The sequence below is a fragment of the Phaeoacremonium minimum genome (genome assembly GCF_000392275.1).
Source record: "Phaeoacremonium minimum UCRPA7 unplaced genomic scaffold PA7_03_scaffold_592, whole genome shotgun sequence".
Classification (NCBI taxonomy): domain Eukaryota; kingdom Fungi; phylum Ascomycota; class Sordariomycetes; order Togniniales; family Togniniaceae; genus Phaeoacremonium; species Phaeoacremonium minimum.
Window position 1 is genome coordinate 372,326 of NW_006921494.1, and position 20,070 is coordinate 392,395.

Genomic DNA, 20,070 nt, shown 5'->3' on the forward strand with positions numbered 1-20,070 from the left:
TGCATTGGAGCCGCCGTCAGCGTTCTGACATTCTTGTTCTTTGAAGAGACTATGTACTATCGGCCTGTAGTTCAGTCCGAGCTTACAGGAGTCAGGGAGGATACGAAAGCGCCTTCTCTTGATGAACCTGGTACGCTGGAGAACCACATTGCGACTGAGCCCGATAAAGTCGATCGCAATAAGAATACGAAGCTGTCTGACATTGCTTCAGGGACAGGAACAGTGGATGAAACCCAAGATGAGACTACTTCATATCAGACAAAGACCTATACCCAGAAGCTCAAGATTTGGGGCTTCCATGACCCACGCCAGCCTAGCGCGTTCAAATTCTTCTTACTTCCCTTTCAGCTACTGAGATTCCCAGGAATGGTATTTGCCGGAGTTCTCGTTGGCGGCATTCTGTCCTGGTATAACGTTGTTGGAGGCTCGCTCGCTTTGATTCTCAGCGCCGAGCCTTACAACTTTGGCACAAACTCCATTGGTTTGACGTACCTTGCGTGCGTAGTTGGAGTGTCTATCGGATGCTTTCTCTCGGGCTGGATGAGTGATGTTATGACTGTTTGGCTTGCGAGAAGAAATAATGGTATCATGGAACCGGAACAGCGGCTGTGGATGTGTCTCGTTGCCCTCTTGGCCCATCCCGCCGGCTGCCTACTCTACGGTGTCGGGGCTTCGTACAGCATTCATTGGGTTGGCATTGTCTTTGGTCTCGGACTGATTTCGGTCACACTACCCATTGGATCCAGCTTGGCGTTCACGTATATTCTTGACAGTTACAGAGAAGTTGCAGGGGAAGGCTTTGTGTCGGCAATATTGATTCGCAATCTGATGGGTACGTGCCACTTTTTTTTCTTGTGTATGGGACGAGTGCTAACTTAAACAGGATTCGCATTTAGTTACGCTGTGGTCCCAATGATTGAGAACCTTGGTCTCAGATATGCCTTTGTGCTCGTCTCACTCCTTGGGCTGGCGTTCTGGTGCATCTGCATCTTCATGATTTACTACGGCAAAACATTCAGACGATGGACTGCAAAGCCGTATTGGAACCTTGTGGAAAGACATGGGGCTCGTGCTCATTAAAGCACCGAATATCAGTTCACTCAGTCCTCGCTGTTGTAAGGCCGAAGGGCTGCATAGGATAGCTCTCCTTAGTCAAGTCAAAAAACCAATTTAGGCAGACTCGTCACTCGGAAGTAATCAATACGAAGGCTTAATATTGATGCAAGGTAATACTCTGGTGGCTTCTTTGAGCTCTATTCTTGACAATTATATCACATTTTCACTTGGAACTCGTCTATCATGATACATACTTTTGGCATACAGATTTGTGATTATTTGCCATCACTTCTTCTTCTGACTGACGCCAAAGCTTGTCAAATGCGGCCAGTCTAGATTAACGTCAGTCTTAATATCTTCTAAGTCATGTCCTCTGAGAAGTGACTTACCAAAGATAGTTCTTTTAGAATTAACATGTGTGATTGCTGCCTTTTGGCCAATATGCAGGGTTTTGGTGGCTGATGATCCGAAACAATATCCATAGCGTCCAAATACAGGGCTGTATTTTGCCCCGGCATCGACCCTACGATCTTTGTTCAGTTTCTTCCAGACCATTCCCCTATCATCGGTAGCAGTTTTGCCCGTTTCATAGTCGACTGTAATGCTCTGACACCGATAACAATTGGCGGTAAGCGGCATCTGAATGCCACCGTCGAATGTCAACTCACCCCAAAAGTCCTCTTCGAATGGCGCGGAAGATCCTTTCACAACGATATTGGGTCGGAATTTGGTGACGTCCATCTTGAACCCCTCATCAAGCCGTGAGCTAACCTGGTTGTTCGACTCCTCCGTGACAACAAGATAGTGAGCGATGTCATTGAAGGCTAGGCGCTCTGGTGAATAGGATAGTCCTGGGATCCATGCTTTCATCCTCTGCACAAGTCGAGCACGCTTCAGTCCACTCTTGCTATTCGGCGCCAGGGAACCGAGAACAGGCCGGGAGCCATTGCCAATGTACACAAGCCTCACATCGCAACAGAGACGGTCGGCGAACCAAGCAGACAGCTCATCACCTAGATCGAACGCCTTGGTGCGGCTCGTGTGGAGGTCGACTTCGAGTTCCTCACAACCTTCCGTTGATGGCTTAAGTGGAAATCGAATTTCGTCCCTTGTGTGGACATTGGATGAAACATCGAACTCCGTACCTTTGCCTTTCCAAGATATGACAACTTCTGCCCCTTCAGCATTCTCGCAACACCAGTTGTAGTTGACCGTAGCCCTGAATAAGGATAATTGCAGATGATACCCTATAAGCATAGTCTCGTGTCTTTTTGCGATGTTGCCGTCCTCATCTTTCTCGTTATGAGTCTTCAATAAGCAAAAAGTGCGGTCGCCGATAAGCCCGTAGGGTCCCATATGAGCCTTTTGCAGAGCGCAGCCTCGGATTCCCTTGACAGGATATACGTAAAGCTGACAATAACTTAGCAGGACGTACTATATCGATCAACATCTTCTTGGACTTTACCTGGGTTATTTCGAGGCTCTTACGGTGTCGGCGGAATAAAGACTGAAGAAGGGCCCCGATAGCGATTAGTATGAGCGGGGCAGAGACCATCGCAACAAGTCTGGTGGTGTCGCCAGACAGATCCATAGTATTGGTTCTTTGGCAGTTTGGCGAGTTCAGAGCTTCTAATCCTGATATAAGTCCGCATAGAGAGGGTATATACTATCCAAGCTGACCATTGAATCGTGACCGAGGCTAGACTCTCTTTGTGGTCAGTCAATGGAAGTCGACCGCAGGCAGGGTTTTCTGACGTCGATAAGATCTTCGGTAGTGGGTTGCACCTTACTGTAGCTCCCTCGCTCCCTGGCATGTCTGAGTCGTGCCGTACCCGGGTCCAGTGATCGGATTGGGATTAGGCACTTGACGCTGAGCCGTTGGATGGAAGACGAGGTTAGGCCGAATATGGAAATTTGATTGACCAAATCATCGCCGACTAATCGGGAGGTGGCCCACCAAAAATCGGAGCAGTGGAAGCAATCAGAGAAGAGGGGAAGAGAGACGACGGAGTCGGCGCCCGGTTTGATAACGAATCGCGCCTAGATACTTGCACTTTGAGCTACATAATGACTGTTTAGCTGTCATTGAACCCTGTGTCTGTACCTCCCTGTCCCTGTCCTTTACTGCATTGGCAGACTATCGAAACTGAATATCTGGGGTAAACTGGGGCCTATGTCGGTGCCAATCCTCAATTCACTTCCAGCTCTTCAGATAGTTTCGCTCCCCTTCTCAAGCTCCAATCTCCAATCTCCAACCCTAGCATCGATACTATGACAGCGACTGCATTGCACGGACTCGTACGATAGCGCAAATGGCAGCCCAGACCATCGCTGCTGCTTGACGAAGAAGTCGGCACCTAGTACAATACACAGACCGCGCTGTCTCGCAAATAGACCACTACTACTGATAAGGAGTGTAAAGATTATCGGTCCTCTACAAGAAACCCTCCTTCATGTGAGTTGAGGCTTCGGGTAACCCTTCAAGAATACCATCATGGTATCAGCGAGAATAAGGACCGTTGAAGGCTCTTGCTGGCCTTGTAAAAAGCGTCGGATCAAATGCGATCTTACCAAGCCGAGCTGCCAAAGATGTTCTTTGGTCGGCGCATCTTGCGACTATAACACGCGTCTAATCCGATGGAGCACTCGTCCGACAGTCAATGTGCCAGCAATATATCAGATAGCCAGCCGCGACGAACAACTCGCCGCTTCACTTGCCGTTTATGAGAAACGGGCACTCGACTACTTCCACGGTCGTGTCTGGCCCCTGTTGACCACCGCTTCCGAGCCCTGTGCTCCTCCAACTTTAGTGGCTCTCGAGCATCGCGTCGTTCTTCTCGCAACATGTGTTCTGGCAGACTCCCACCGCTTACTTCAGGACGGACGCAACAGTCGACAAGGCTTAAATCTCAAGCGCCTTGAGTGTCTTGCGGCAGTGCGAAGCGAAGTCGATGGCTGCTGTAATGGTAGCGACGGACCTCTATTGACTCTACTTTTCGCCGTACTGCTTTTATATCTCCATGACGGGTTCATCGAATGTACCGAAAAGTCTGCATCGACCGCAAGCCACCACGCAGGTGTGCTGGCCATTCTGGACCGTCTAGGAGGTATGCATGCTGCTCTGAACTGCTGCCCAGACTCCATGCACATGCTCTTGTCAGAATTTGCCTCGGCCGATTTGACAGCAGCTATGCTCCAAGAGAGAGCGCCGTCATTCACGCCGGACACATGGGACATCATCGACCAAGGGGCAGTGTGGTGGGGTCGCGACCCCCTTGGTCGGTGCTCTCTCGCATCTGTCTTCCAGGAGATGTCCCGAATGGCGTACTACCTTGCCGCAACGACGAACATGCTCGAAGAATTCTCTATGGATAGGATACGCGAATTCGAAGCAGCATTACGTCCAGTGTACGCCCCTCTGACTGCAGAAGACCTTGACAATTCTCTGGTTCCCGATGAACCCCTAACCGAGAACGACATCGAGGCAGTGAATGCCTTCACACTGATCAGGGCCTTCCAACACACCGCCCTCATCTACCTCTACAGAGCAATCTGTGGGCTTCCTACTCTACACGCGTTGGTCCAACAACATGTCCAGTCGTGCCTCGACTGTATATTTGAAGTTAAGCGACCATCAAAGGTTCTCAATTGTGTTATCTTCCCTCTGTGTGTTGCTGGTGCACATGCTCAGTCAGACAGACATCAGAAGGCGGTGCTAAACATGATCAATTACATCTATGATGACATGCGATTCGGCTCAATTTCTTCAGTCAGCACGGCATTAAATACTATATGGAAAACAGAATCGCAAAATATGACCTGGAGCGAGCTCTTTACCGACTTGAGCCCCCACGCACTCGTACTATGACGGTGAATTTTCTGGGAAAACGTAGGGATACAAGGGGGAGTTACCCAACTGGCTATCAATATGGGAAAAAGACGTTTCAAGGTAGCCCAAATTTCAAGTCATTTGATCAAATGATACCTTTGCCACCAGTCTCTTTCCTCCACCCTCTCCAAGCTGCGCTTCCCAACTCTCATGCAAGATCCATTGAACACCATTTGAAGTCTAGACAACTCGTCCACGAACCTGATTAATCTTTCTGGCGTCAAGATTCTTCCAGAAAAGCACCGACGCAAAACTTAGAACATAAAAGCAGATGGCAGCAATTAGCATTATTCGAAGGCTCGCGCTGTAAGCAAGATCAATTCCGGTCCGGATAGGACTTCCCTTGGGATAAGACATCTGTGACACGAGGCTGCCGTAAATTGAAGGGGCGAGATAGCGTGCGCCAGCAGGAAGGTATTCTTCCAGCTTCTCGGGAAACACAGACGTCCAGATTGCAGCCGAGATGGCCGACCCGGTCGACACCCCGATGCTGCTGACTAGTTCCGAGGTAGCTATCAGGGCGGCGATCTGCTGCTGAGTGGCCACTGACATCAGAGCTATTTGCTCACAGAGGGCGACGGATCCGAGACCTAAGGATATAAACACCAGGCACATAGCTATATAGCCGATTCCATCATAGTAATGTCGGAATTGTATCATGAGACCTGCTCCAAGAAAGAGTAGCGGCATTGAGACATAGAGAGCCACCCATTTGAAACGGCCGTAGAAGTGGAGAGTAATTCCAACAGCGATTTGGGAGAAGACACCACCTACGACGATAATGTTCCCTACGTTGAGAGCCGTGGGAATGCTGAGATTCCATACGATCAGGAGTGCAGAGACCAGATATGCCAACCAGATGTAGCTACCACAAAAGACTGTCAAGGCCAAGATGAAGGCGAAGGGGACAGTTGGTTTCCGCAGCAGTTCCCACTCAATGAATCCAACCGAAGCAAAGCGCCACTCGTTCAGCACGAAAGCACCGAGCGAGAGCGGTCCAATCACGAGAAAGCTGATAATCATCGGCGATCTCCATTGCTCTTGTTGATACGAATAAAGACTGAGGGCAAGGAAAATTAATGCTAATCCGGCAGCGAGAAGCAGAAGCCCGATTATATCGAGCTCTCTCGCGTAATACAGGATAGATTGCATCGGTGTTCGTCCGCTGCTCACCCTCTGTAGCAATCCTTGTTTCATTGCTTTATGTTGATAGTAAAACAGCATCACAATGAGCGGCGCGCACACTATGGGTGTGACAATTGCAAAAATGCCAAAGCCCCAAGGAAGACCAGTATGAAGGATAATACTATTGGTGACCGGCGAAAATGCCCACACTATGCCTAACATCGATGATGTTGTACCAGCAATCATCAAAGCCCGGTTCTGCATGGTGGACGTGTCGGCGACGAACACGATGAAGATGAGCTGGATTCCGCTATAGCCAACATTGTAGAAGACCTGTGCTGCACAAAACGTTTCGACGTTTTTGCACACTGCCATCATAATTATACCGATGGTCTCGAGGATGAGCATGATGGTCAAGCCTTGTGGGCGTCCCCACGTATCGATTAATTTGGAGAACGGTAACATAGTGAGACCTGCTGCGAGACTCGATATGATTGTAGTTGTTGCAGTCAATGAGTGCAGCTGAAAAGAACTCGTGACGAAAGGGACTAGGAATTTGAAGACATTGTTCGAAAGTGATTGGAGCATCGACATGAACCAGATACTGGAATTGATTGAGAGTTAGCAAGACATTGTACGACGGCTTTCCGTACATGAAGGAGGCATACTAAATTAAGAAACCGACGAATTGGCACTCACAGTATGTATGCAAGAACTAGCTGTTTTTTCCCCCAAAGTTGTGTCACAGCCTGGACTCTTTGAACTCCGTGTTGGAAATCTTGATTGATTACTCTGCCGAAGTTATCATTGTCATTTGCCAAGTTTGCATTCTCCTTGTCGTGACTGCCAACTGAATAAACCCCCGTGTTCTCAGGAGCTCCTTCGGAATTATGATGGCCTGATATGCTCATTGTGTTGGATATTCTACAGAAAAAGTTAAGTTTTGTTGCTTGTCGCTTCTACTCTTTAGGCCCTCTTTTACTGTTGAACCGAATCAACGTAAATTAAGAGTCGAAGAACGTGAAAAAAAAAAAAGAAGAAAAAAGAATACCTGATTTAAAGTAGGTGCTCGGTTGAAAGTTAAATGAATAGTTGCTGCACAACTCTCGTATTTCTGTTAACATCCCCTGCTTTTATACATGAGCTAATGTCAGCAAAGCGCGGTATCATTCATTATTACAGTCTACGTAGTAGACCAAGAGGGTGCCCAACAGTCCGCTATCGGAAGCAATGGCACTGGAACGGGATGAAAGCGAGAATGGCCGAAATTACGAGGCGTGATCATGACACTGCTTGGAGCGAGCGCTTGTCGACAAAGCTTCACGAATTGTTTTCAAGGACGAGTGAATAAACATCAAATATTACTTAATCATTAGTGTCGATAACTTGTAAGTCTCCTTGCAATGCCTTGATGCTAGTCTAATCTTGATCTAATCTGATAATTTTGAGCTTTGATGAGATTATTGTCTCTTGGCTTTCAACCGTGGGGATTGAACAGGGGCAACCCGAGAAAAGAACGGGATTCTATAATGTCCTCAAGTCTCTTCCGATATGATTAGTCAAGAAAACTGACAAGACGGTTATTATCCTGGTGGAATGATGAATTTTCCCTCAATGCTTATGTAGATCTGCAGGCCGAGAGCATCTTTCCACGGAGTCCCCGCGGACGGACCAAGAGGCTCAGCAAAGGCTGACTTCACACTATCCACATGACGATGGAATAATATTTTAAGATTATCTTATCAGATCAATAACTGATGAAGTTGTAGCCGACCCCTTCAACCTGTTGTCAAGCAGGATGGCCACCTATTGGAGGCCACCGTGCCAGGATTTTGCATCTACCCCTTTCCATTGACATCCGATTCTCCACCACCGAACACCACTCTTGATAATTTCGCCAAATACGATCCAATCTTACTTACAAAGAGAAGCTAAAGATGATATGCTTCTGCGGTCATGGCCTTTAGTGAGACTCTGTTCCCTGCATGGACGAGCAACGGCTTTGCCAAGGCTTGAAAATGCAGCTCATCGCTCACAAGCCACGCAAACTACCTCATTACATCCTCGTTACGTTCCTTTAGTCTCAAAATGGCCTGCGATGTCGGTCAAATCGGTTATCACATGCCTCGGAGGGTGTTAAGCCCCTTGTACGATGCCACACTTTCAAGTCATCCGAGCCAAAATGATGCCTCAAGGTGTATGTATATAAGCACTGCATTGTCATTCTTGCGGCTGCCCGGAATCTGTTTCCTTTTATTACCTCTCACAATCGCTCAGTTTCCATTAGAATATACAGTCTTTCACAAGCTCCTTACCTCTTAACAGAATCGCCGCAACTTGCAGTCATCAATATGAAGTTTGTCGCTTTCGTTGTATCTGCTGCCACCTTGGCTATTCCTACTCTAGGTCAAACCAGTGGAGATGGATTTCCAGACTGTGCTGTATGAATTCGACCTATTGGATCTGTAGTAGCAATAAGTTGCCGAACTAATATGACGATGTAGATGAAAGCAGGATCTGCACTTCTACAGGGAGCTGATTGTGCTCTTGGAGACCTTAAGTGCACTTGCGCGAGCGATGCTTTCATCCAGAATGTTGTGACGATGATTCCTCAAGTCTGCAACGCCGAAGACACTGCTAGTATGTTAAGTTCGAAACGAACACACAGTAGAAGACTGTACTGACTTACCACCTTGTTCAGCCGTCGAAAACACCTTGAAGAACATTTGCGCTAGTGTTGGTGTCACCGTCACCTTCCCCGACCCAGCCGGCAAGTCCTCAACTTCCGTCGCTGAGCAGTCCACATCCTCGTCAGTTCCCGCTCCAGCATCGACCACGGGTACCGGCGCAGAGGGCACTACTCTTTCAGCCGTTGCGAGCGAGACTACATCTGCGTCTGGCGCAGCCTCTTCTGGCTCCGCGTCTGAAACCTCCGCTGCAAGCTCGCCGTCTGGACCAGGGGTGAGCGGAATTGCCTCTCCGTTTGCGTCTTTCACTAAAACTCCGGCTGCTAGTGCCTCGCTGCCCGGCCCACAACCCTCGTACGTCACCGCCGGGGCTAATTCTCAGCAGGTAGACATACTCGTCAAATCGCTGATAGTTGGGTTGGGCCTTGCGATTATGGTCTAGGCCGGGTTCGAGGTAAAGAGTTCAATAATGAGAGTCTTTCCCCTTGGCCGCCTTCAGGAATCTGAGTGCTCATTTCAATCAGTGACCAAAACAAGGCTACCAAGAATCGTGTACATTCCCCGAAGACCTGAGGAAGAAAAGGGGCAAGAGATTTGTGATCGGGAGGATATGGAAAAGAAAATTGGGGGAAAAAAAACCAAAAAAAAAAAAAAAAACCATTGTTTTCTACTGTTCTGTTTGTTCTAACATGAACAAATATTGCTTCTTTAAGTTGGAGTCACTAGATTTCTGACAAGAACAACTTTCCTAATGTAATAATTCCTCTTTCAACTTCTATTCGTGACATGGACTACTGCGACCGTTGCTGGATTCATCACCCATCCTTACCCGGTTTAGTGGAATGATGACAGCTAGCTAGTCTACAGCTACGTCTCTACACGTCTACTCGAAGATTTTATTTGCCCATTTCCCAATCTTCCCGTGCTCCCGAGGGACATAGAGTTCCTCATAATGATCAATCTCATCCTTTAGGCCACCCAAACTCAGATCCACATCGCCAGGCCGGATCCACTTCGTCTTGAATATGAATTTCCATGCCACAAATGCGACAATAAAGAACCCTATCATACCATAGTCCAAGAAAAACCACATCACACTCCATCCGCCGGTCATGAAGAGGTCATATCCGGAGACGAGAAGGATGAGAGCCGTTCCACTCATCGCATAGTATGAGGTGTAGGGTTGAAATCTTCCCTTGTAAGGAAGACTATCTCGCGAGACTCCTTGCTTGTTCATTGCTTTGTAGAAGTGAAGACATATAAACGCAGTAAAGCCGTAATTGATCAGCTGACAGGCGGTGATGAGGTCAACCAAGTAGGTCATGACCTTAGCGGACGACGAGCTGACTTGCAGGAAGGCAAGCAAACAGAAGGACAAAGTTGCAAACAATGCATATATGGGCACGCCCCCTTTCGTGCACCAGGAGAGAAACTTGGGTGCGTGGCCCTCAAGTGACATGCCGTGGAGGGTTCGAGTAGCGGCGAAGAGGAGACCATTTCCTGCGCTGAAGATGGAAGTCATGATAACGGCATTGACCAGATGCGGAAGAAAGGGTATTTCAAGGCGGTTCATCGCAATGATGTAAGGTGATGCTGCTGCGGTACCTGATCCGGACTTCTGACCGCCTAGGATAGCGGCAAGAGTCTCGTCGTTGTATGGAATAACAATGCCCATGCACAATGCGGAGCCAATGAAGAAGACTAGCATTCTCCACGTGATAGCTCTGAATGCCGGCTTGAGGATTTTCCGGGGGTTTTCGGTCTCAGCTGCCACCATAGAGAGATACTCCGGTCCACAAATACTATAAGACTTGTTAATACTTCATTTGGGATAGCGAACTGGGGAGGTGATAATCTTACGTAAAGCTGGCCTGGTAGAGACAAGATACAATACCGAGAAAACGGCCTGTATTCCCAGGGACAAGATGCTCAACAAAAGGTCCAGGATTTTTCCAATATCTAAACCCATACGCATCATGTAATGGATTGCCTCCGACCATCGTAATGAATGTGAAGAAGAATATTCCAAAAATGAGGACAACCTTAAGTATCGAAAGGTAGAATTCAGAAATTCCAAAATATCGAACAGTGATCATGTTGAGAAGGGCATACAAGACAATCATCGCCACGATGATTGCCTCTACAGGCACCTTGTCGGTCCAAAAGGAAATCATGAGATTCATAGCAACCAGTTCGAAGGGGACAAAGAACGCCATTTGGAAAAAGAAGTTCCAAGCCATAGCGAATCCCAATGCATTATCAACCCAATCACTGCCGAGACGGACGAAGGGTGATGGGACCGGCGCATAGGTGACCAATTCAGCGAAGCACTCGTTAATTGCCCACATAACAGTACTCCATATCAAGAAAGCGATGAGGAGGCCGACAGGTCCTCCCTTGGGCAGGGCAGACCCCAGCTGTACGTATAGAGCTAGAAGTGGGTGTTAGCGTGGAGCGTCATAGAAAACTCAATTGCAAGGCTGTACTTGCATGTTCCAATTGCGCCACCAACTGCGAAGAATTGCACTTCTCTACCCCTCAACTTTCTGTGCAGTGATTGAGGATGAGAGTGGTGAGTATGTATGTTCCCAGTAGTTCCAGCATCAACATCATGGCTGGAGCTGCCAGTTGGATCGCTCTCTACGGAGGCTGGTGGAGGACCTTTCTCATAGACATTTGAGGCAGACATAACCATTACGGACTGATTCGCAGTTGTCTCCTGAACTGAAAAGACTCGGCAAGGTGGAAGGCAGGAACTTGGTACAGTACAACCGTCTGTGAGAGAATTCGTCGATCGAGTGACCAACGATAATTGCATTCCGTGGAGCCGGCTCGTCTTAAAGTCAGAGTCTTCCCCGATTTCTTGGTCGAAGCACGGCCATCTTTCAGCCGCGCGATGGCACACAAATCAACGCATGTGAGACTGTTGATATCCCCCGGTCCCCCGACTACCGAGTCGATTAAGATTGATAAGAGTATGCAGTAATTATCAAGAGCGAGGTGGGCCCTGACCTTTGTGCTGGAACTAGGCCACCAGTGTCGAGGTGGCCCAATGGATTAGCCGTCACCGTCCATCAGAGACTCCCCAGGCTGGGCAAGTAGTACCAAGTGTTCGGCTCATATCCGCGTCCAACAGACCGCGTCCGAACCAATGCTTTAGCGATGGGAATACACGCGGACAAAGCTTGGACCCATCACAACGGGGTTAACAGCCACTGACAGATGAATCCCACTGAGCCATCCCGTTCGCTTATGGCTAGGCATGGCTACTACAATTGCTAAGGATCAGGCTTGCTGTTAGCGTGACTTGGCTAAGGCTTAGTTAAACCCGACGGCCGTGATTTTGCTGTTTCATTGCTGTTGAGCGTAGAACTCATGCGCGAAGTTATTTAATGTGCGAAGACTATGATAGAAACAAAGTCTGAATACGGGGGATGTAAGATCGTTCGTGGCATGCGGTATGCGTCTCGCACGTATCGACCTTGTCGATGCTGGACCTACACGGGGCTGGGTGTGGATCAAACCCTATCTAGACATGCACTGTACTTCTTCTAACAAAAGTTCAAGGACTAATAAAGATAGCGTCAAAGATGAAGATCAATGTTGTACTATGCTAAAAATCGTCTTTTGGCATAGTCTCGTCTCCTTGTGCTCATGGCTTATGTCATGGATGCCCCCGTAAACCACGGCCGATAAGCTGCCCCAACTATTCGGGGGATACCTGACCCCCTGCTAGGGGTCCTGTCAAACAATCAAGCCCGCGTTGCCGCGGGCGATAAGCCCAAGTGACAGTATCCCGGGCGATAAGTAATTTATAGCCCTCATTCCCTACTGTAGCTACATTCAAACGAACTCCAATTGTGAACAAGAGACGGGCGTTTCGGGAGACGGTGAAAGGAGCTAGAAGACCAGTACAGCGCATAAACATGTGCAGAATTATTCACTGCGGTAGATCACGGCCATAAGCAATGATGTTTGAATAGATATTGGGCGGTATTTCAGCCTTGAAGCCTCGCCACTCGCAGCAAAGAGAAATAAAATACTGGGCTTCATTAGTCCGTACCACAGATGAGGAGTCTATTGTGTAAAGTATTTGAATCATTACAACGCAGTTCAAGATGACTTCTAGCAGTATCTTTCACGAAGGTGAGTTATTAGGTGCAGCACACATCTCATGTTCAATGCAGCACTGATCCTGACGCTCTCGGTATAGCTTTGCGGGCTGTTGCTATCCACCCTGTATTCGTTGGCACTGTTGTCGTTATTGCCTACATCCTGCACCGTTGTATCTATTGCCCCTTGGTTGCGTCTCCACTACGTCGTATCCCAGGCCCCAGGGCCTATGCCCTTACGAAATGGCGACTCGCATTTGAAGACTATAGAGGGGAAAGAACACGAACCATCCACTCTTTTCACCAAAAGTATGGGACTGCCGTGCGAGTCGGCCCTCATGAAGTCTCCTTCTCGTCGCTTTCAGCATTGCGTACCATCTATGGGGCTGGATCCGGCTTCGACCGGACAGATTATTATCGCATGTTCGATGTCTATGGGCGAGAGAACCTGTTTAGTTTCCCTGGCACAAAGGCACATGCCCAGAGGAAGAAGCTGCTTGCTCATGCGTACTCAAAGAGCATGATTCTCTCACCAACTTCTATTGCAAGACCACTAATAGAAAAGAACGTCAAGGAGTTCCTAGATCTGTTGGAGAAGGATAAGGCTGTTGCTGAAGAGACATTCCGCAGCCTGCACTGGTTCAGTCTCGACAGCATCACAGGATTTCTGTACGGCGATAAGCATGGAGGGACACATGCCCTCAGAGGAAACGACGCAGATCGAGCTCTTCTGAATGATATTATTGACCATGGCAGGAGAAAACTCAGCTGGTTCAATGTCCATCTAAGAGCATACACCTTATGGCTTTACTCAGCAACAGGAGTCATTGAGAATATTATCACGCGCCTTGGCTTGCTACCCATGAACAAGCCAGCAACTAACACCGGTATTCGGACTCATGCCTTGAAGTCATGGAATGAATTTGAAGCAACTGGTCACGAGCAGATTACTCCAGAGGATGATCAATCGATTATGTCGTTACTGTGGAAGTATAACAAGGGCGAGAAAGGACCTCGTCTGGATGGCCTCGACATTGCATCTGAGGTGGCCGACCACTTCTTGGCGGGAATCGACACAACCAGCGATACCCTTATGTATGTCATATGGTCTCTATCAAGGCCCGAGAACAGGGTTTATCAAGAACAGTTAATCGCCGAGCTGGATAGCATTCCCCCTGCCTCTTGCAATGATGACGGAAATCCGACGGCAGAAGTCGCAGATAAACTTCCTTATCTCGACGCGATCATCAAGGAAGCCTTGCGAATGTACGCTCCTATCCCTGCAATGGAGCCACGCTCCTTAAAAGTCGATACTGTGATAGATGGGTATCGAATTCCTGCCGGGACTATCGTAGGCGTTGCACCATACACACTGCACCGAAATCCGGATGTCTTCCCCCAACCCCTGAACTTCAAGCCTGAACGATGGCTTGGGGAGTGTGGGGACCCGGTTGAGATGAAGAAATGGTTTTGGGCTTTCTCCAGCGGTGGAAGAATGTGTATTGGCTTGCAGTATGCTTCCCCACGTTGTTTATTTTTCTTGAAATCTGCAAATGATGCTGATATGAAAACATCCTGCTAGTCTTGCCATGGCTGAGATGACGACGCTTCTAGCAGCCCTTTACCGAAAATACACGACTACCGAGCAAGATAGACAGAAGGGGGTAAGTCCTGGTATCAGCAGTCGCTTTGAGTTATTCTATGACGAGACATTTGACAGATTTGCGGTCGGTAAACCCATCCTCTTCCGCGTCACCTTTGCCGTCTTGCTAATATGAAGCGACAGGAGCACGAATGCTGGATCAACTTCGAAGAACGGCCTAGATGCTAGGCACTGTCTCAACCCAAACGCAACAAGATACGCCTCTTATTCGAGTGATATGATCAGTCTCGTTTTCTAGAGAATGTCTCTGATGGCTATATCTAAGATGCACCACAGACTCCCTGCTTCCTATATGGCATGCTCAAAATTGACGATTCATGAAACCATTCCTGCTGCCAAAGAGTGAGAACCTGGCGAATCGTTGGTGAAAAAATGCAACAAATTTTCAAGGACTTGGATTGAACGCGAAAGCCCAGGAGCCTCCGACTCCCAGTATCTGAAACCTGTGATGCCGGAACGGACAACATCTTCCCATCCTGCAGCTACGGAGATGGTCCCACATCGAACAGCTCCCAGGATACATAGTATGGCAGAAGTCTTGGCACGAGTTGAATACCACGTCCCGTGATGGCGATGACGTGTATGGTCCTCTTGCACAATAAGAAAATTGTAAAAGAGAGCCTTTTCTACAAACGGAAGTGCCATGTTTCGTTGAGGCGTGTTTGGTGAGTTGTGGATAGCGTAGTACAAGAAAGGGCGATAAAGCCATGCCTTGATTTCAAGTACGCGGCCACGAGCCATGGATGGCAATTCTTCTGCTGCAGATTCACTTTCCTCAAATTGAATGAGACCGGGAAGTGTGTTGTACCTGAAATGACATTGTCAGTCAAACGATGATTCAATTCGGGAGAAAAAGCTCATACCAGTCTTGTAGCTGAGTTTCAAATTCTTTCGCAGCCTCAATCATACTTGGAATGGATCCGGTTGTCCAAGGGGCGCTGGTCTCAGCATAGAATGCATTCAAAATGCGGTTGGCCATTCGTCGTAAAGTAATTTCGGTCAGGTAGTATAGCCAGCTCTGCTCTTGGCGATAGATTACTCCCAACTGCTGATGGGTGCCGGACAAGCGACTTGATCCTCCTATCGTCGGTACCCCGCCATCCGGGCTTGGTATATCAGGAGGGGATGGATGCATATCAGGATACTCAAGGTCGGCTAGAACCCCGTTAGGGAGTGGGAACTCCACACGGAACTCACACTCGGATTTGTAACAGCTCCAGTAAAGTCTTTGCTCCAGATGTCTGCTTTTGACTGTATGATGCTCTTGCTGGTCTGGTCGACGAGCTTGATGCTGCAAGTAGATGTACAGCAGTTGCGATGCTGAACGAAATTCAGTCCAGGCATCAAAAGGCTGCATTGTGTACATCAAATAGATCCCAGCCAAGAAATGACACTGGGCAGCAAGAATGCCTGTGCCAACAAGGCCGAGGCGTTTTCTAGCCATGTTGTAATACACACTCCCTCTCCTATGGTCGTCTCCGTGAGACTCTAATGATGTAGTCCATTGAGGTGTTGTGGAATCCGGCACAAACGGTTGTGCTACACATCCAAGGGCACATGCCAGGAGCTATATTAGTTAGACCGAAGAAGTTATCCAGATCCGCAGGTATCTAGCTATGAATGGAGACTTACAATGAGGCAAGAGACACCATCCCACCTGAGACCATTCTCAGCAACGTTCCGAGCATACGAGTCCAGAATGTCGACCTCTAAGACGGGATTCTTTATGTGGACCAGATCTAGAAATCGCTGCACATCTTCATGTATCGCGTCTTCGTCAATGGCGGTAACTCTCGCACTAGAAGATCTGTCCCTGCAAAGTGTGTTAGTGAACAGGGGTTAACAAGAAGGAATCTCCATATCTCACTCTCCGTCATGCATCCCCCCAATATAAACAGCATCAGTGAGATGGCCAGGTGGACAGGGATTCCCAAACACAGGCCACTGTAGGATAGCATCTGGCGCAGTCTTTGCGGCAGGGATACGGAGTTGAACCTCAATGGGCTCATCATCGCGGGGAGCAATGCCATTTTGCAGACCTGAATTTGGGGCCGCAAGTCTGTCTTGAGGAGTCTGAAGCTGTCCTAGCTGTTGAAGGACCTCATTCAACCGGTCCAGAATGAGCAGACTTGCTGGATCGAAGCTGCAACGGATCGGGTATTAGCAAATCGTCCTGGCGATGTAACAATCCCTCTATCCTCACCTTGAATGATCTTGAGAATCTGCATACACACATTCGGCCCTGGATGTCAAACAGCTATCACATGATGGGCGTGCATTGTTGCATTTAACCTTCTTGATACGACATAGGCGACATGCAGCGATGGACCTCTTCCGTGGGTACACTACAGCCGCCCTAGAGTTCTCGTTGCGCGGGCGCTTACGGCTATCATTGCCGCCGCTTGTAATAATCGAAGTTACTCCATGCTGCCCCGGGGATTCAACAGCTAGATGCGTTGGCGAACCTCCAGAAATGCTCTGTGGCGGCACTGGAGTCTGAGGCTCGGCTGCCGCGAAGACCTGTCCCCTGTTCTTGTCCGTTCCAGGGAGCGCAAGATCAGATTCTCCGTCCCGCGACATTGGAAGTCCAAGGGTCGGATATATGCAGCCCGTCCGCGGATAGCCGGGCCACAGTTTGTATGTCAGAGCAGGAATTCGAGGTTAGACGCAAAGATGCGGGAGCCGTAGGAAATCTGAAGCCGGGGAGTTTCGGGCATTGTGTTGGGGCTGTTAACAATTCTCAGTGCCCTAGCTCCGCAAGCGGTTTAGTGGGTTTGCGTCCCTTATCGTGGCCAACTTTTGCCCTTCGCGCTGGTAAATAGTGGGGCTGGTTAATATCAGTAGTAGTTTGCGTTTCTAGACTCTATAAAACAATCTAAAATGTTATACCAATACACCTCAATCTAGTCATTTTGAACAGACATAACCTATAATCAGTATTTTATTCTGGACAAAGCATGTAAGCGGCTACATGTCTGATATTGCAAGACGTCGACGAATTGATTCCTGAGCGACTACGAATTTAGCAGTGCTCTATAGTTAGACTAGGCTTCATTCTTAATGGCTTTACGACGGGGGTGAGCGGTCAAATTTTCTCTCTTTGAAATGAATGATATATGTCATGAAGACTTGCCACTCAAGATATGGCTAATCAGCATCGTCTTAATTAATCAAATAATCACTCGGCTTGAGCGAAATCTTCATCGCCAGAGTACCGTGACACCTTTCTCATGAGACTCCCTTGCGAGCTCGATAGTTCTGAGTGCGTCCCTTGACTGGGTAGGTTTTACTTCCAGCTCTGCCTTGCCGTTGATAGCCGCCGCTACATTTTCATACAGCCCAACCCATCGACCAGGAAGACTTGGGTATCTACCGGAGTATTTCCCAGAAGGCTCATCCAAGACCTGGACCTTGGTATCAAAAGGTGTTAGTGTAGTCAAAATTCCGTGTACACTTTCTGGTTCAACGCCGAACCCCGGCTCCAGGGGTCTGACGCCTTTCGCGATCTGTTCTTCCTGAACGCAGGTACTCCGCTGTTGTGTCTGCAATACGTTTGAGCTTGGGTTTCACGGCAGTTCATCGCGTGCGAAGGCATACCTTGACATAGGAGCCCTCAGTTCCACGGATAATATATTTAATCTGCTCTTTCAGCGGTGTGGTTACCGAAGTCTTGACTGTGACGAGCAAATCCTTTTGCGGACCATCGTACTGGAGGATGATCGTGAAAGAATCCTCCACATTGCTACCGTTGTCTATTTGGGTACGGTAGAAGCCTGTCACAGACTTCGGTCGGCCGAAGAGAACTAGCGCCTGGTCGACGCTATGTGAACCTGTCCCATCTGCTTAGACAATGATAATAACGATGCGAATTGCAAGGGGCTTACCCAAACCAAATGCCATTCCATTTTCTGGCGGAACAGGCCCTGTGACAGGCCTGAAGAGCCATGGTGGCGACTCGAAGTCATAGTGTATTTCCGCCTCCTTGATCGTACCCAGGGCACCTTGCTGTATGAGGCCTCTGAGCGTCCTGAAATCGCCATCCTATGAGTATCAATGTCAGCGGCATGTCCGCGTCAAATATTTCCGGAGTGGGGTCCGAGCGAGATGTGTAAGGGAAGTAATAACAAGGGCCACTAACCCATCTGCGGTTCTGATAACAGGTTAAGATCAATCCTTTGCTCTCGGCGAGTTTGATAACACGGTCGGCATCTTCTGCCGATTTCGCGAATGGTTTGTCGACGAGGGCTATGCGAATTAGCCACTGGCAGGAGGACATGGGGTTGAGGTGTGTGCATACCATGCTTCCCCGCCAGCAAAGCCTTCTCTGCGAACGAAGCGTGTGTATCTGTTCGGGTGACAACGACGACAAGATTGATATCGGGATCAGCGAAGAACTCCTCTTCTTTGCGATAGTGCTTGATATTAGGAAAGTCGACTGTGCAGTGAGAACCAGGCGCTGCTGATGCAGGGTCGCTGGGAGCTTCCGACCTCTGGAAAATGGCAGTGATCTCGTAATCAGGGATTGCTTGAATGAATGGTACGTGAAAGTTTCTAGCACCAAACCCGTAGCCAACAATTCCGACTTTAATAGGAGCCATATTTATGATCTTGTCGAAGATCAGATGAGTCGCGTTGGCAATGGCAAAAAATTCAGCTTTTTGATCGCGAGAGCTGGTTTTGTCCGCAAGAATGAACTTCTCTGCACAACGATCTGGATTTCTATTTATCTTTCCCCAGTCAGGTGGGTGTGGCTTCCGCATCATCTTTAGCGCGCATGCAAGTCATTAGCCGTCCTGCCAATAGCGACTATCACGCCCGAAACTCCCCGGGCCGCTGAAGGCGGGGAGCCGATGCAAGCATTCAGTTCACTCCGCGCTCAACGTAAGCAATTGAACACCTTCAAGTGCCTTCCGTCGGATGCCAATCTTCAAATGAAGATGTCTGATAACGGCAATTTCAAGAACTCTACACTGCGTCAATTGTGCACGGTTTATCGTCTTACCGCTCATCTTCAAACCTTTGATTTTCCATCCTTGAAATTCAATCACCAAATCATTTGTGACATGAACCAGCAAAATTTAGACAATTCTGCGACAACGCAGAGATCACTGAAATGTTTCTTTCGTAGCTTTCTTCCGATACGTGAAGTTAGGCAAAATCACAGATGTAACAGTAGGTAGTGATATTCAATGCCCGCCCAGCGTCTCGGTGGCGTCGTGCAAGCCTTATAAAACCAGAAATCGTTTCCGGTGTTGAATAACAGGAGCAATTGAATGTACCTTTGACCGCCAGTAGGGAACACATAGTTGAGTACTGTCAGGCGAAAATCTAACGAACTTAGATTAGCTGAGACTTGTGCTTAATGTTTACCTATTCGCACATTTTGAATTCAATTTTAACTCCGTGGTTTCATGCTTAGACTACGTCCTTATTAATAAGCGCTCCGCCTTCAAGTCAAATACATTTATTTATAATCCTGAGTATAATCTTAACAAGTAAAGGGTTCCATGTCATCGTAAGCGAACTATGATGCTGCTA

The 20,070-nt window shown here is 48.3% G+C and overlaps 2 protein-coding genes across 2 annotated transcripts; one reads left to right on the plus strand and one right to left on the minus strand.

The window, feature by feature from the left end:
- Positions 1–13,290: 13,290 nt before the first annotated feature.
- Positions 13,291–14,020, plus strand: UCRPA7_8407 (putative benzoate 4-monooxygenase cytochrome protein; the record flags this gene model as incomplete). The annotated part of the gene is made up of 2 exons (XM_007920920.1): positions 13,291–13,964; positions 14,017–14,020. 2 exons carry the CDS (start codon positions 13,291–13,293, stop codon positions 14,018–14,020), a joined length of 678 nt encoding a protein of 225 aa, XP_007919111.1.
- Positions 14,021–18,108: 4,088 nt separating this feature from the next.
- On the minus strand, positions 18,109–19,130 carry UCRPA7_8408 (putative oxidoreductase domain-containing protein; the record flags this gene model as incomplete). Its single annotated transcript, XM_007920921.1, has 4 exons — positions 18,109–18,362; positions 18,417–18,573; positions 18,671–18,777; positions 18,830–19,130. 4 exons carry the CDS (start codon positions 19,128–19,130, stop codon positions 18,109–18,111), a joined length of 819 nt encoding a protein of 272 aa, XP_007919112.1.
- Positions 19,131–20,070: the final 940 nt, after the last annotated feature.